The sequence below is a fragment of the Mercenaria mercenaria genome, chromosome 13 (genome assembly GCF_021730395.1).
Source record: "Mercenaria mercenaria strain notata chromosome 13, MADL_Memer_1, whole genome shotgun sequence".
Classification (NCBI taxonomy): domain Eukaryota; kingdom Metazoa; phylum Mollusca; class Bivalvia; order Venerida; family Veneridae; genus Mercenaria; species Mercenaria mercenaria.
Genome location: NC_069373.1, coordinates 12,693,302 through 12,710,447, shown reverse-complemented (window position 1 = coordinate 12,710,447; position 17,146 = coordinate 12,693,302). Strand labels below are relative to the sequence as shown.

Genomic DNA, 17,146 nt, shown 5'->3' with positions numbered 1-17,146 from the left:
GGTCAAATCAAAGGAAAAGCTTGTTAACACTGTAGAGGCCACATTTATAACTGTTTCTTCATGAAACATGGTCAGACTGTTACTCATGATGATCTCAAAGTTCAGTTTGAATCAGGGTCATGTAGGGTCAAAAACTAGGCCACCAGGTCAGATCAAAGGAAAAGCTAGTTAACACTAGAGGCCACATTTATGACCATATCTTAATGAAACTTGGTCAGAATGTTAATCTTGATAATCTATAGGTCATGTTCAAATCTGGGTCAGGTGGGTCAAAAACTAGGTCACCAGGTCAAATCAAAGGAAAAGCTTGTTAACACTCTAGAGGCCACATTTATGACTATATCTTTATGAAACTTAGTCAGAATGTTAATCTTGATAATCTTTAGGTCAAGTTTGAATCTGGGTTATGTGGGGTCAAAAACTAGGTCACCGGGTCAAATCAAAGGAAAAGCTTGTTAACCCTGTAGAGGCCACATTTATGACTGTATCTTCATGAAACATGGTCAGAATGTTACTCATGATGATCTCAAAGTCCAGTTTGAATCTGGGTCATGTAGGGTCAAAAACTAGGTCACCAGGTCAAATCAAAGGAAAAGCTAGTTAACACTCTAGAGGCCACATTTATGACCATATTTTAATGAAACTTAGTCAGAATGTTAATCTTGATGATCTGTAGGTCATGTTCAAATCTGGGTCAGGTGGGGTCAAAAACTAGGTCACTGGGTAAAATCAAAGGAAAAGCTTGTTAACACTCTAGAGACCACATTTATGACTGTATCTTTCTGAAACTTAGTCAGAATGTTAATCTTGATGATCTTTAGGTCAATCCGAATCTGGGTCATGTGGGGTCAAGAACTAGGTCACCGGGTCAAATAAAAGAAAAAAGCTTGTTAACACTCTAAGAGGCCACATTTATGACTGTATCTTCATGAAACTTAGTCAGAATGTTGATCTTGATGATCTTTAGGTCAAGTTTGAATCTGGGTCATATGGGGTCAAAAACTAGGTCACCAGGTCAAATCAAAGGAAAAGTTAGGTAGCACTTTAGAGGCCACATTTATTACCATATCTTAATGAAACTATCTTGATGATCTTTAGGTCAATAGGTCAGGTGAGCGATACAGGGCATTCATGGCCCTCTTGTTACAAAATTATGCCCATTTTTCGACTTTTGTATTCATTAACTTGACAAGGCTGTTGAATAGTCGAGCGTTGCTGTCTTCCGACAGCTGTTGTTGAAACTCCCTTCAGACTATGTCTTAACAGATATGAAAGAATTACAAACCATATTTTACCTATTGAACAGATGTTTGGCAGAAAGATTTGGGGTGGAAGTTCCAAGAAGTAAGGTAATTATGCCGCTATATTTAATTTACTCATTTACAGTAACTAAATCTTTCTGAAAGAACTTTATTCACATTGAATACAATGATAGAGGAATCTTAGGGAAAGAACCATAATTCTTCCCATTTACCATCCCCGTGCAGTTTGCAAGAACCATATATCTATTATTTTTTACAGAATTATCCTCGTTTGTTATTAAGGTCTGACTTGGCTGTAGGATGATAATGAACTTTGGTATGGACCATAGTTTTTACACACTGTCTTCAACTGCAATAAGCACCTAAGACAGCAATTATATATAGAAAAATGTTTCCAGTCTCTCCAAAAACTGATGTTATATTTTCTTACCAATCAACCATTTACATCTTGAATATTTAAAATTCTCACATCTGACGAGTACATGTCCAGCAGATAATGAGAAATATGAATTTTGTTATCATTTCCATCTGTCATATTGGTATGTGAACATTTTAATAAGTGAAATGTTCGTTGTAGGTGCTACCTAAAGAGAGGCAGAAAGGATGTCGGAACTTGTTAGGAGAATACTACAACTCCCTGTGTAAACATCTTATGGCAGACCATAAAAATTTGAAAAACATGGAAAAACAAAACAGAAAAACACTATTGGTATGTCTCTTTACAGGTTATTTGTTAGTTGAAATATAAAACTAACAGCTATTTCAACAGTTTCTCTGAATAAAAAAAAAAAAACATATTTTGCACTAAACGAGAACAGTGCCTCTACTTTTCATTTACACTAAAACTTCTATTATTGTTTAAGAATTATTTATACGCTGTCAAGTTAATAAAGGAATCTGTTTACATGATACATAGCGTTTATGATAGCTTTTCATTAATATCTTATTTAAGACAAAGGGAGAATTGAGTACAGAACGGAAGGAGAAGTATGAAGAATTCTACAACAGCTACCAAAAACTGTTCAGCAATACTCAGGTTTTTACTGTAAGTACATACTCTTGTTTCAACTCCTCATTGTTTCTGTGGTACAACAGTTCTGGTTTAATTATTCAGCTCATATTTTGGAGGAGAGAAGGTGTGAGCACAAATACCATCTGTAAGATCATGTCACAGTCTGTGAATTTTTCTAAGCAGATTGTTATAGTAACCAAAGTATTTAGACTACCCATACATGTATGTTTTTCAGTTGGGTTCAGTGGCAGATTTGAAGCATTTTTTTTTTCACTGGGATCCTTATACTTTCAATCATAAATAATAACAAAATTATAAATTTTAATATATAATATATAAACCCTAGAAAACTAGAGTGTTCAAAGGCACAACTCTGCTAAGAACCAGTTTACACAACTTATAAAATGTATAGTTAAAGAGGTAGTTTACACAGGGACCAGTTGTTTGGTTGGATATTCTGTTGCTTGGCATAATTATATAAAGTTCTTAATTGTATTTGAAGAATATTGAAATAAACAGCAAGACTATATATTATGAATTTAGGACTTCTTGTGAATGATCAGCAGTTTTAGCTTACCTGTGGTTTATGACTTTACAGCTATAGTTAGAGGGAAGGGGGTGCTCTGTGGTTTAGTGGTAAAGATCACTGGCTATCCCTTGCCCATAACTGCTGTGGGTTTGAAATCTTGCTTGAGGTGTAGAATTCTGTCATGTGAGGAAGCCAGCCAACTGGCTTACAAAAGGTTGTGGTTCTACCATGGTTCCCACCTATGCCTCAAGCATTGATGGGACGGGCACCTTGGGTCTCCCTCCACCAAAATGAAAGTATGACAATGTGATCTAAGACATTCAGTCAAACTGGTGTGACATTCAACCAAACCAAACAGCTCATTTAGATGAAAATATTCCTACTTGCATGTATTATGAAGAATTACCTGATTTGCTTGTGTTTTATGATTAGGTGATATTGAACTTGATTCGCCTGTTTTATGACTTAGTAATACATGGTTGTGTAAGTTGAAGCCATACTTGATTTGCCTGTTTTATGACCTTCAAGGCTGTGTAAGTTGAAGCCATACTTGATTTGCCTGTGTTTTATGATTTTCCAAGATCTGGTAGATGAATATATATCTGACTTGCCTGTGCTTTATGATTTTCTAGGACCTTGTAGATGAAGATATGCCGGATTTGCCTGAGGATGATCCACAAGAAGATGATGGTGGTCTCGACATTTTCAACCCAATGAAAAATCTTGAGGTACAATTTTTATGTAGCCTATTAGCAGATTGCACATTTAGATCACTCAGCCGGCATACAAAATGGGTTTTAGTCTTTTACTTAAAAATGTGTTGATCTACAGCGATATATTGACTGACTTTTTTTAACAGAGGACCTCTACAGATACAGGAGTCAGCAGCTTTATGTCAAATTTAAACGACATTTGGATTGAAAATGTACCCTGATTAGAACTTTGGGATCATTTTGATCTACGACTGCCTCGGTAGCCTAGTGGTAGAGCGTCCATTTCGAGTGCTGGAGGGTGTGGGTTCGATCCGCGTCATACCAAAGACATAAAAAGTGATATTAATAGCTTTCTCGCCTGGTGTTCAGCATTCAGAGGCTAGTAACTAGGACTGGTCAGTCAGCCTGGTGTCAGTATTAAATATGACTGGGTGGGGTGTCATGTCATGTGTCTACGGCATGATATTCCAGCACTATAAAGTTGGGCATTGTGCTCACTGCTACAAGTAGACTACCATCGTTTATATGACTGAAAAATTGTTGAAAAAGACGTTAAATCTGAACACACACACACACACACACATTTTGATCTACTTATTTATTTATTTGGCTTTTACTGCGCACCAACACAGTATAGGTTATATGGCGCCAAACAGGACTACAAATTTTGGTTTCACATCTTATTTACATGGAAATAAAAACGAGATATGGAAAAATTTTGATCTACAGATGTATTTTGATATAGACTGCATTCACTACGTGTCTGTTACTGAATGTTAGTTTAAAAGATACTTATTTTGAAACTACATACACATAACATGTACAACAAATTTTTACATTTCAAATACATGGATTGGAAAACAAACTAGTAACTTATATAAATTCATTTCCAAAAACTTACTGAATATTTGGACTACAGACTTAGCTTTGATTAACAGGAATGGTTTTGGCTAGGTTTAGACTTTTAATTGTCATAAGTGTAAATAGATTTTCTGTTGGAAAGACAAAGATGCAGATCCAGTTAAATGGCCTGCTTGTTACAATTTCAAAATTGGTGAAAATTTGATCAATGCATTTGTCTCTTAACATATAGAAACCTTCTTTTGTTATGTTATATGCCATGTTAATTTGCCTGTATGTAAGAGATTTCTATATGTACAGTTTCAGTATGAGGGAGACACAAGTTTGTGGGAGGATGAAGAAACAAGAACACTGTATGAAACATTACCTGATCTCAAAGCATCGATTCCTGGGGTTTGTATGATATACTTTTCATATTGTATTTAAATCTTGAGGTAATTGTTGTTGTTGTTTTCATTGATAACACAGATAACTAGGTTTAACTCGACTGGATATTTTGAAGACAGGATCTGAATTTAGACTTTACATCTTTCTTTGAAACACAAAAGATCAGTTTTGGAAAATATTTTACGTACACCAATGCATTTGTTTTAAATAAGTGATAAACATTTTATATATCTAAAAAATAACATTGTGTAACTTTTACTTGACATATCGTCACAACAGGCAGAAAGTGGTTAACTTCTAAGCATAAAGAAGCATTTAACTGCTTTTTGCATTGTGACAATGTATAAGGTAAGTTTCATGCACCAGAATTTCACTAAATGTACTTTAATCTGGAAATTTGGACAGTTTTCTATATAGGTAGATCAAGTTCTGTCTTGAAAATGCATGAGCATGTATGTATTTCAGATATTGTATAAAGAGAGTGAGTCAGCTAGTAAAGATGAAGTAAAAGAGACAGAACCAGAGACAGGACTAGAAGATGGTAACCAGATAATGTTATTACATGACTCCTCTTATAAACCACCATTACATAGTTTGTGCTGTTGACCAGTTAGTAGTTCAACAAGAGTTTGTTGTGCTGAAGAAGAGATAAAAACAGTACATTTCTTTTAATGTGTTATAAAATTCTGAATGACTTGCCAGTTAATAGTTAAAAGTATTTGCGTGTGGTTAATAGTTTTGACTATAATACAGTGTACTGTTATACATCCTCACAATCATTTGTTGAAGAAATCACATCCTTTCAGTTGATATTTTGATAACTCACTTCATTGTTTCAGAAAACTGCAAATTTATTATTAGCCCATTGGGCTGTCAGTATTTTTTACTGGTAGCCAAATCATTTTGGTTTATTTGGCAATGCTGCAGGTGGGTGGAATGCCTAAATAAACAGGTTTTCACAATTTTAGCTATACACATATGTTGTTATAGATTTTGTTCTCAAAAATAGCAGTTATCATTACTCATTTTTAGCTCATCTGATTTTTGAAAAAAATCTACGAGGTATTGTCTGTCACTTGATTGGCGTCGGCATTGGTTACAATTTTGTTTAGGTCCACTTTTTCTCAATACTGTAAGAGCTGCAGCTTTGAAACATTGCACACTTGTTTATCATCATTAGGGAATTATGTAGGCCAAGAACCATAACTCTGATTTGCCTTTTGTCAGAATAATGCCCTTTTTGTACTTAGAATATTTTAGTTTCTTGGTTAAAATTCTTGTTTAGGTCACCTTTTCTCAAAAACTGTAAGAGCTACAGCTTTGAAACTTTGCACACTTGTGTGTCATCATTAGGGGACTATGCAGGCCAAGAACGATAACTAACCTGCATTTTGTCAGAATTATGCCCCTTTTTGTACTTAGAAAATCTGAACTATAGCTCTTTTCTTACGTATAGTCCAGCACTTCCAGATGAGAAATGGCACTCGCAGGCGGTGCTCTTGTTACTCATGGACATTTTCGTATGAGTTAAGAAGATAAAACTAGTGAAATTGGGAATTCTCCTCCCTTTTATTATTGCAAAATGACGATATCATAAAAAGAATTGTCGTTCAGTTTTAATAAACTTGCAAATCTCTTACAGTTGTCAATTGCAATTTATCTTGTAAAATCTTTTAAAGTTGATAAATAATCCTGTCTAATTCTTAACATCTTTTAAATAGTAGTTTCATAAAAGGAGTATACTGAGTAAATAACGCCTCTCATTTATGAGTATTCACTTTGCGCTGTGTATTCACTTACCCGATTTTCACATTAGTGTTTCTGCATAAAATCTGAAAAGTAGATCCCTCGGAAGCACCGAGAACAAAGCAAACAGTGAAAATTGCAGACTCAGTTTGATTGTCTGTTCATGAGCAGTAACGGAAAATGCAACACTGCCCACGCACCCCTAGCACCGGCTTAAGCAGTATTCAATCTTCAAATCTAAATGAGTTGAAATCAATGATCCCGAAGGACCAGAAAATATAACAACACTGAGATGAAGTCGGGGCAACTTTTTACGGCCGCCACACAGCACTTAACACCCGCTGTTGTAAAGTAAATAAAATCTGAAAATAGATCCCTCGAAGAATGGAACAAGCAAACGTGAAAATGCAGACTCGGTTTGATCGAGCTGTTCAGAGCTGTAATGGAAAAGCAACACTGCCCACGCCCCCTAGCACCGCTTAAGCAGTATTCAATCTTCAAATCTAAATGAGTTGAAATCAATGATCCCGAAGGACCAGAAAATATAACAACACTGAGATGAAGTCGGGGCAACTTTTTACGGCCGCCACACAGCACTTAACACCCGCTGTTGTAAAGTAAATAAAATCTGAAAAGTAGATCCCTCGGAAGAACTGAGAACAAGGCAAACAGTGAAAATTGCAGACTCGGTTTGATCGAGTCTGTTCATGAGCTGTAATGGAAAATGCAACACTGCCCACGCCCCTTAGCACCGGCTTAAGCAGTATTCAAACTTCAAATCTAAATGAGTTGAAATCAATGATCCCGAAGGACCAGAAAATATAACAACACTGAGATGAAGTCGAGGTGACTTTTTACGATAAGCATAAATTGGACTGCCCTGGCATTTATACAACACATGCAGCTTGCCTTTGCATATGTTGAATAGTAAACAGTTACTTTAAATTGAGAGAAAATGGTTTTATTTTCTTCCTTATGCTAAGAAGATTGGTATCAAAAAACAACTTGTTTATCATTCTTTGATGTTAACATTTTGTTGTTTTTAGACATGGAGAACCTGGATATAGAGGATGTAGAGCGTGAGATGGAAACACAGCAACAACTGGCTGAGGAGCAGTCTAAAGATGACACAAAGACAGTTGATGATAGTAAAGATGAGGAAGCCGCCATAGAACAACTTCTTCCTCCAGTAGTTGAAGGTAACACACACAGAGTAATTTGTAGCAGAGGCCTTCATGGCTGAATGGTTCACATTAGTGTCTTTAAATCAGTTGCACCCTTCCCCGACTCACCCTTTCTCTACTACTGTAGAATTGTTTGTATAAGAAGTTTGCTTGTGGTTGGCTGTTGGCTGCACTTTGATATGATTTGTGTCTGTGTGACTTAACCCTTATTTGGCTAATTTCTATAACAAACTTGTCCATCTTTCAGTTTGGACAGTACTATTAACTGTTAAAGGGGCTGCTCACCTAAAAGATACTGACTGAATAGCAAACAGTGCAGGCTGATCTTTGTCTGCACTGGTCACAAAGCCAGAATCACATGCCACCAGCAGGCTGAGGGTTAAATCCGAATAAAGCAGACTGTTACCTACATTTGATTCACATAATATATTAACAGGATTTTCATGAATTTTGGCTTTATTTTGCAAAATCTGTATTTTTCTCAGATACCACTTGAAAGCCTGTAGATGGCAATGAGAGGAAGATTAGAGCATAAGAACCATAGCTGTGTTTTGAATACTTGTAAAACTATCCCATTTACATTATTTTTCCAATTTTTTTAACATTATGATAATTTACTGTAATTTGATACAGTGATAGACAGCAGTTAGGGAATGTGACAGGTTGGAGTGATAGGTCTGTCAGTCAGAGTTGTTTCCCTTTTGTTCTTAAATTTCCACATTGTAAACATTTTAGAAAATAATTTTCTGTCCAGTAAGGAAAGCTTAGTTTTACTTGATACATTGTTCAATTGCAAAGAGATGTATTTTAAAAGCATGAGAAGCAAAATCAGAATGAGCATGATAAATGTTAAAAAAGAGTTGCAAGCCTTGATTACCATCACTCCCTTGAAGGGAACTCATTTGTGAAGCATAAATTATTAATTAAAAGTATTGCAAGAAATCATAAATATTCTTATTATCTCTGACAAATCAGTTTTGTAGCGGTATGAATCACTTGTTGTGATAGCCTGATTTTTAGTTCACCTGAGCCAAAGGCTCATGGTGAGCTTTTGTGACTGCTTACCGTCCGTCGTCCGTATTGTCGTGTGTCCGTCAGCATTTTCTGAAAAAATCTTCTTGAAAACCACTGGGTAGAATTACACCAAACTTCACAGAAAGGATCCTTAGATGCCCCCTTTCAAAATTGTTAAAAGAATTGAATTCCATGAAGAACTGTGGTTGCCATGGCAACTGAAAGGAAAAACTTTAAAAATCTTCTTGTCCAAAACCGCAAGGCATAGAACCTTGATATTTGGCATGTGACATCATCTAATGGTCCTCTATGAAAATTATTCTAATTATGCCCCTGGGGTAAAAAGTGGCCCCATCCCAGGGGTCCCAAGTTTTACATAGACTTATATAGGAAAAAACTTCAAAAATCTTCTTGTCTGAAATTACAAGACCTAGGCCTTTGATATTTGATATGTAGCATTACCTTGTGGTTCTCTACCAAGATTGTTCAAACTATTACCCTGGGATGAAAGGAGGCCCCGCCCTGGGGGTCCTAAGTTTTATATAGACATATGTATAGGAAAAATCTTCTTGCCTGAAACTGCAAGGCCTAGGCTTTTGACATTTGGTATGTAGCATTGCCTAGTGGTGCTCTACAGAAATTGTTCAAATTATGCCCCTTGGGTGAAAAGAGGCCCTGTGGTGGGGGTCCCAAGTTTTACAGACTTATGTAGGAAATTTTTTTTAGAAATCTTCTTGTCTGAAAGTTCAAGGCCTAGGCCTTTGATATTTGGTATATAACATTGTGTAGTGGACCTCTAACAAGATTGTTCAAGTTATGTCCCTAGGGTGAAAAGAGGCCCGCCCTGGGGGGTCACTTGTTATACGAGTTATATAGGAATAAATACTTTAAAAATTATCAGATCATATTTCCTAGACTGCTCAATTATAATTACCTAATGACCCCAAGTGATTAGGGGTCACTTGACTCTGACCTTGACCTACTGACCTACTTTCTAGTTTTTTAAGATACAGCCTTGAAATTTGGATGATATATACAGTTTTGTACACCGATCTTAAAACTGACTTTCAGTGACCATGAATTTGACCTACTGACCTACTTTTTAATATTTTAGCATCAGTTTGCCATTTTAAACAGGTGGCCCATATTACTCAGGTGAGCGATTCAGGGTCATCATGACCCTCTTGTTTTTTCTGGGGTGAACAAAGTTGTGGGGGCCACAAGGCATCCCTCCATCCCTTGCAAAAAGTTGGTGAACTACTCTCACTCCTTTTGAATAAGATCTACAAGAACATCCTTTGAAAGCATAAAACCCAACCAGTAATAGCAGACACAGTTTAACGGAGTCTGTTGATGAGAGGTAATGGAAAGTGCAATACTCAAAAATTCCCCAAGCACTTGCTTAAACTGAATTATATTTCACAGATAAAGAATGGACACCATGATCACAAAGAACTAGAAAATATAACAACACTAAACACCTCATGTATCTTAATTTATTTTATGACTAAGAGAAGCAAGAAAACGGAACACCGATAAAAACGTTACCAAATTTAATGATTGATTATGTACGATATTTATAACATTCGCACAAAATAAATAACAGTATGAATATGCACGTACGACGATATATTTATTGATAGATGGCAGAAATGGCCGCGATGAAAATTACACTAGGAGCTGTGTGATAACCCAAGTTGTACCAATACCGGCCAGCTGCGGGACAAGCAAGCAAGCGCATGTTGTTTGATTATTATCTACTTAGAATTGCCGAACTTATCGTGCAACTAGGAGTTACGCTACGTAGTTATGGGCAAAACCTAGTTCACGTACACTAACATGGTCAGTAAAATACACGCAACCGACCTAGCGGTTGACTAATAATCACAGAGAGCACGTGTACAACCTAGCAGTATACGCAACTAAACCGACCTAGCGGTTCACAAAACTAAACCGACCTAGCGGTTCACAAAACTAAACCGGTTCACAAAACTAAACCGACCTAGCGGTTCACAAAACTAAACCGACCTAGCGGTTTATATCAGCACTTGAAAAACGGACCACACGGAGCACGTGCACACTATATGTACCGTAAACGGACCAAGCGTTTACGTCATTATAACATTAATCAGATCTCTGTTATGGCAAAAACTGATAATTTAGTCAAAATTTTTAATGTAAATGGCGGCTTCCAACCACCAATGGAGCTGCGACCTTAGTCGTCCAAAGTGAAGTATCGATCCGCAATTTACCTAACTTTAGCTAGAATAAAGCTTTTTAAATATTATTTAAAAGTACTGAGTAAAATTCGTAAACAGAGGTTACCAACAACCAAAGGAGCTGTGCACCTGGCCGCCCAGAATGAAGTATTGAACCTCAATTTACATTAAAGCATTTATATTTGAAATACGCATGCTCGCCGATCCCGCAGCCGGAGATCCCTTACATCGCGACTTATTGGATTATTTAACCAAGTTACTTGTAATAGAAAAACACAGTATCTTAATAATCGGAAAGGAATACAACATATTAAAAAGTTATTCGTAGATATTACAGGCTACCTTACCAGTTCAAACACTGTCTATAATGTTCACTGGCTCATGGCGTCACCTAGAGTTGCCGTATGGCCTGTCATCCAATGTCACATAATTATATTTAAATGAATGCACTCATTACGGTAATACAAAATCTCTGATATAGAAATAACTTGTCCCAACACACAATATGAATAAAGTCACATCGTTAAATAAAAACAAAAGTAATGTTGCAGGTTTCCCTAACCTGACTTAACTGTCTCTGATACTTCCATTCCTGGCATATAATGTTCTGTCTAAGCGCAACTAGTAAGAGCCTTGCGCAGCTTCCGGCTGTGACTGGTGAAATCCGAGGTCAATCTGTACGGAGCATATCTTGTCTATACTATTAAACATAGTTCTAGCAAAAATTAACAACTGCCTCTGAAGTTATTATTTGTTGTAAATTTATTGAAGTTCATTCATTATGGAAACTACTCTGTCCAAACCAGCGTACTCTGTAAATTCCCATTGATACCTTGTGTTGTTTGAAATGTGTTGTGCCGAGTTAATTCTGTGTAGCCAAGCATACTAAAGTTATTATTTGACGTAATTTATAAAAGTTAATTCTGCGTGGAAATTACTCCATTGAAACCAGCGTACTCCGTAAATAGCAGCTAAACACTGTTCATTGATACATTGGCGTTCCATGTCGCCGGTTGTTTGAAATGTGTTGTGCGGAGTTAATGCTGTGTAGCCAAGCATACAGTCTATTCATGAGTCTATTATTGGTTTCTAGGTGCGCATCGTACGTGCATAGCTGTTCCCATAATATAGTTCCATATGGATAACAAGGTAAAATCTGCAAGCATACAAAATTCCAACAGCAGTACTTTGTCCAGATACAACAGTGACATATAAATTAGTTAACTTTAAGAAAACTTCAAACAAGTGCTTTAACCACTTCAAACAAACGTTTTACAAGTAATAATAACCAGACTCATTAACAATAACATTATATGGTCTCTATATTGCAAAATTACTCTTTCTCTATGCTCGTTTACAAAAACTAAACATTTATACAATCTGAAGGGTGTGGTGGGTGGGCTTATTTAAATTACAGCGATGTGTACTGCACGAAGACGTTCACCGGAAAGACCGAATATCTGGGTATGGCCTTGCATGAATGAATCCGAACGAGATTATCACGTGACCGCGCCACCTAGTGACCATAACCATAGCAACATACGACGCTTCCATCGCAAAAATAAATTATATTATTTTTAATTGAAAATAATATGTATTATTTTATGACTAAGAGAAGCAAGAAAACGGAACACCGATAAAAACGTTACCAAATTTAATGATTGATTATGTACGATATTTATAACATTCGCACAAAATAAATAACAGTATGAATATGCACGTACGACGATATATTTATTGATAGATGGCAGAAATGGCCGCGATGAAAATTACACTAGGAGCTGTGTGATAACCCAAGTTGTACCAATACCGGCCAGCTGCGGGACAAGCAAGCAAGCGCATGTTGTTTGATTATTATCTACTTAGAATTGCCGAACTTATCGTGCAACTAGGAGTTACGCTACGTAGTTATGGGCAAAACCTAGTTCACGTACACTAACATGGTCAGTAAAATACACGCAACCGGCCTAGCGGTTGACTAATAATCACAGAGAGCACGTGTACAACCTAGCAGTATACGCAACTAAACCGACCTAGCGGTTCACAAAACTAAACCGACCTAGCGGTTCACAAAACTAAACCGACCTAGCGGTTCACAAAACTAAACCGACCTAGCGGTTTATATCAGCACTTGAAAAACGGACCACACGGAGCACGTGCACACTATATGTACCGTAAACGGACCAAGCGTTTACGTCATTATAACATTAATCAGATCTCTGTTATGGCAAAAACTGATATTTTAGTCAAAATTTTTAATGTAAATGGCGGCTTCCAACCACCAATGGAGCTGCGACCTTAGTCGTCCAAAGTGAAGTATCGATCCGCAATTTACCTCATAATGATTGAAACGTATGCGCATGCCTGCCCGTCCCGCAAAAATAGAATTTTCCGCCACAATAAATTTAATTAAATTTATTTCCCCAAAATTCTACAGATACGTTTAACCCGTTTGATAGATCTATACTTTAACCCTTCATATTTATGAAGGCATTTATAACAAAACGACTACTTAAAGGTACTTTAACATTGAATCCCGGATGGAATCGAGATAAAATTCCAATCCAACGTCCGACAAATGAACCCCGTCCTGGCGAAAAAAACCCGGGGTTTTGATGTCTATATCCACACATAATGTATCTGATCGGGTATGCAACTGTACCTGTTGTCTACCCCAACGGTTAATACGTTTACGTTTAGACTCAATTCTAGAAATTTCAGAGTCCGGAACTCCCCATGATAGACGTTGTAAAATGTCAGTCCATATAATGACGCTATCCGGCATGGCTTCACGTAAGTACGCAGTTCGCGTTTGATTGTATTTCTTAATCTTGTTAGGGACATGGACACTAAATCATTACCACCAAGGTGGATGAATAAAAGATCCGGGCTCTTCATAAGTAGCACATTGCACTGGATTGAATGGCGGAAATCATTCCACGACATACCCCTTATTCCCCACCAACCTATGATCTTCTGACTTGGTGCTTTGAAGTTCTGTTTCTTTGTTTCTTTTGCTCGGACGCCGGCCCAGAATGGAATGGAGTCCCCTAATATCCAGATATCTGTGAAAATAATATAAACACTGAGCTAGATTGATCACCTGATATAAACTTTATAGATATCAGAGGACCAACGACCCATAGCTTTAATGTCAGACGGCGCTAATCCCATCACCGACAGGTCCGATGCCCTACCTATCCGAAAACTATGTGACCTGAACTTATTATGTGCTAGCCCAGCCTTAGAGACACATTTTAATAAAAGCGCTGTAAATTGATACCTAGTAACAAATTTACTATCGGCATGACAAAATAAAGGTCCGTCTGCCTTTGGTCTTATTTCCAAGAACTCGCGCATGGTTTTGACCGGACATAGCATTGAATCGCGTTCCTCGGGAATCTGAAGAATGGTAGGCACGCCACGCTGATTAGTTTTGTGTTTGAGTAATCTAACGGATATGTAGTGGTCGTGTACAGTTATGTCTTCAAACTTTAGGCAATCAAACGACCCTACAGCGGAGGAAATCACAAGTTCGCTCACCCTAAATAGACCAAAATATGCTAGGACCCAAATGGCAGTGAATAGTTTCGTTTCGTACAGACTAAAGGTTATCCCGGGGAGTTCCGTAATTAAAATAGCTAAAACTCGTTTTGTTATAGGTGCTCTCAAATCTACCGATTTCCTCATACGGCTGTACCCTTCTAAAAGCTTCGCAATTACCCCAAATGAATACTGCCACCAGAATGGGAAATAACTCTAAAACTGTTATGTCATCCGTAATGTGTTGATTTCTCCAAGACTCGGGCCACTTTGCTTGGCACCAATGGCCTTGAAAAAAGATGCCAAAACCTAACCCAGGACCTCCGGCACTGTCCGTAAACAATTGCACGTCATCATTCGATAGCCAAAATCTATCGTGAAAAACCGAGACGCCGTTGTGATTTTTAAAAAATGACAACCACATTTCTAAATCTAATCTGATACCCTGTCCGACTCTCAGATGCTGGTATGGTTTTGACAAACCACAGGTAGCGTTAATCAATCGTCGGCAGAAAGGTCTGCCGGCGACAATAGCTCGACAACAAAAATTGAGCGACCCTATAATAGATTGCATTTCTTTCAGAGTGGCCTTCTTTTTGCTAAGAAGTTCCTGGATTTTTTGCACCACCTCTTCAATTTTTTGAGACGGGATACGCACCTGCATTTTTATAGAGTCAAGTTTGAGACCTAGAAACACAATTATTTCGGAAGGTCCCTCGGTTTTTTCCTCTGCTAACGGAACATTTAACTCTTCCATACATTCCGTAAAAGTGACCATCAATGCTTTGCATAAAGAAAATGTCTTATCCCCACCCAGAAAGTCATCGAGATAATGTATGAGCTGTCCTGACGTCATTTTGCTTTTAACCACAAATTCCAAAAATGTTGAAAATTGTTCAAATGTATTACAACTGACAGCTGCACCAAACGGCAGAGCCTTGTCGACAAAATATTGACCTTGAAACTTTAAACCCAGCAATTCAAAATCTTTACTTCTGATTGGTAATAAACGAAATGCATTTTTTAGATCCATTTTGAAGAGTTTGCAGTTTTTACCTAAAACCTGGATCATATTTACTGCTTCATCAAAATCTACAGCGGAGGAAATCACAAGTTCGCTCACCCTAAATAGACCAAAATATGCTAGGACCCAAATGGCAGTGAATAGTTTCGTTTCGTACAGACTAAAGGTTATCCCGGGGAGTTCCGTAATTAAAATAGCTAAAACTCGTTTTGTTATAGGTGCTCTCAAATCTACCGATTTCCTCATACGACTGTACCCTTCTAAAAGCTTCGCAATTACAAAATTTCCCGTAAAGTCAGCCCACCCATTAGCTTTATGGAAGTAAGTAATGCCGGCAATGTGCGTTTTAATCGTTTTTGATGCCAAACCTAGCTCAGAACAGTGAGTTATAAATAAAATCACCTGTTGCGAATTGGTGGGCCAACAAGAATCTAATTTGTAGGACATCCTAAAAGTATGGAACGCACTGAGAGCTGTATCATATGTCTGTAATGTATTCAAGGCAATGCTGCCTTGCATTAAATACTTTGCTGTGGCTCGAAGATGGTCCAGAGATGCTGGGGCACAAGGGCAGGATACCTGTCGGCTTCCGGAGCTAATTTCCTGAATCTGGCGTCCTGGAAACGAGACAGAGCATCGCAGATAGAGTTATGTACGCCTGACACGTGACTGGCCCTCAACAAGATGTTAAGTTTCAAGCATTTCAGGGTCAGGGCCCTGAGTACACACATTACCCTTTCAGACTTAGAAGTCAGTGAATTCAAAATGCAAACGACGGCCTCATTATCACAATTAAATTTTATTTTTTTGTTCTCTAATTTATGGCCCCAAATGAATACTGCCACCAGAATGGGAAATAACTCTAAAACTGTTATGTCATCCGTAACGTGTTGATTTCTCCAAGACTCGGGCCACTTTGCTTGGCACCAATGGCCTTGAAAAAAGATGCCAAAACCTAACCCAGGACCTCCGGCACTGTCCGTAAACAATTGCACGTCATCATTCGATAGCCAAAATCTATCGTGAAAAACCGAGACGCCGTTGTGATTTTTAAAAAATGACAACCACATTTCTAAATCTAATCTGATACCCTGTCCGACTCTCAGATGCTGGTATGGTTTTGACAAACCACAGGTAGCGTTAATCAATCGTCGGCAGAAAGGTCTGCCGGCGACAATAGCTCGACAACAAAAATTGAGCGACCTTATAATAGATTGCATTTCTTTCAGAGTGGCCTTCTTTTTGCTAAGAAGTTCCTGGATTTTTTGCACCACCTCTTCAATTTTTTGAGACGGGATACGCACCTGCATTTTTATAGAGTCAAGTTCGAGACCTAGAAACACAATTATTTCGGAAGGTCCCTCGGTTTTTTCCTCTGCTAACGGAACATTTAACTCTTCCATACATTCCGTAAAAGTGACCATCAATGCTTTGCATAAAGAAAATGTCTTATCCCCACCCAGAAAGTCATCGAGATAATGTATGAGCGGTCCTGACGTCATTTTGCTTTTAACCACAAATTCCAAAAATGTTGAAAATTGTTCAAATGTATTACAACTGACAGCTGCACCAAACGGCAGAGCCTTGTCGACAAAATATTGACCTTGAAACTTTAAACCCAGCAATTCAAAATCTTTACTTCTGATTGGTAA

At 37.6% G+C, this 17,146-nt stretch overlaps 1 protein-coding gene across 2 annotated transcripts in view; it reads left to right on the top strand.

Moving 5' to 3' along the window:
- The window catches only part of LOC123530514 (regulator of nonsense transcripts 2-like), a 91,631-nt gene that overhangs the window by 24,824 nt on the left and 49,661 nt on the right, over nucleotides 1-17,146 (top strand). For both annotated transcript variants that reach the window (XM_053521199.1, XM_053521198.1), the window contains exons 11-17: nucleotides 1,307-1,349; nucleotides 1,840-1,971; nucleotides 2,215-2,307; nucleotides 3,436-3,531; nucleotides 4,678-4,770; nucleotides 5,230-5,305; nucleotides 7,557-7,709. In XM_053521199.1, coding sequence (XP_053377174.1) covers nucleotides 1,307-1,349; nucleotides 1,840-1,971; nucleotides 2,215-2,307; nucleotides 3,436-3,531; nucleotides 4,678-4,770; nucleotides 5,230-5,305; nucleotides 7,557-7,709 — 686 coding nt within the window. The remainder of the gene's footprint in view (nucleotides 1-1,306; nucleotides 1,350-1,839; nucleotides 1,972-2,214; nucleotides 2,308-3,435; nucleotides 3,532-4,677; nucleotides 4,771-5,229; nucleotides 5,306-7,556; nucleotides 7,710-17,146) is intronic.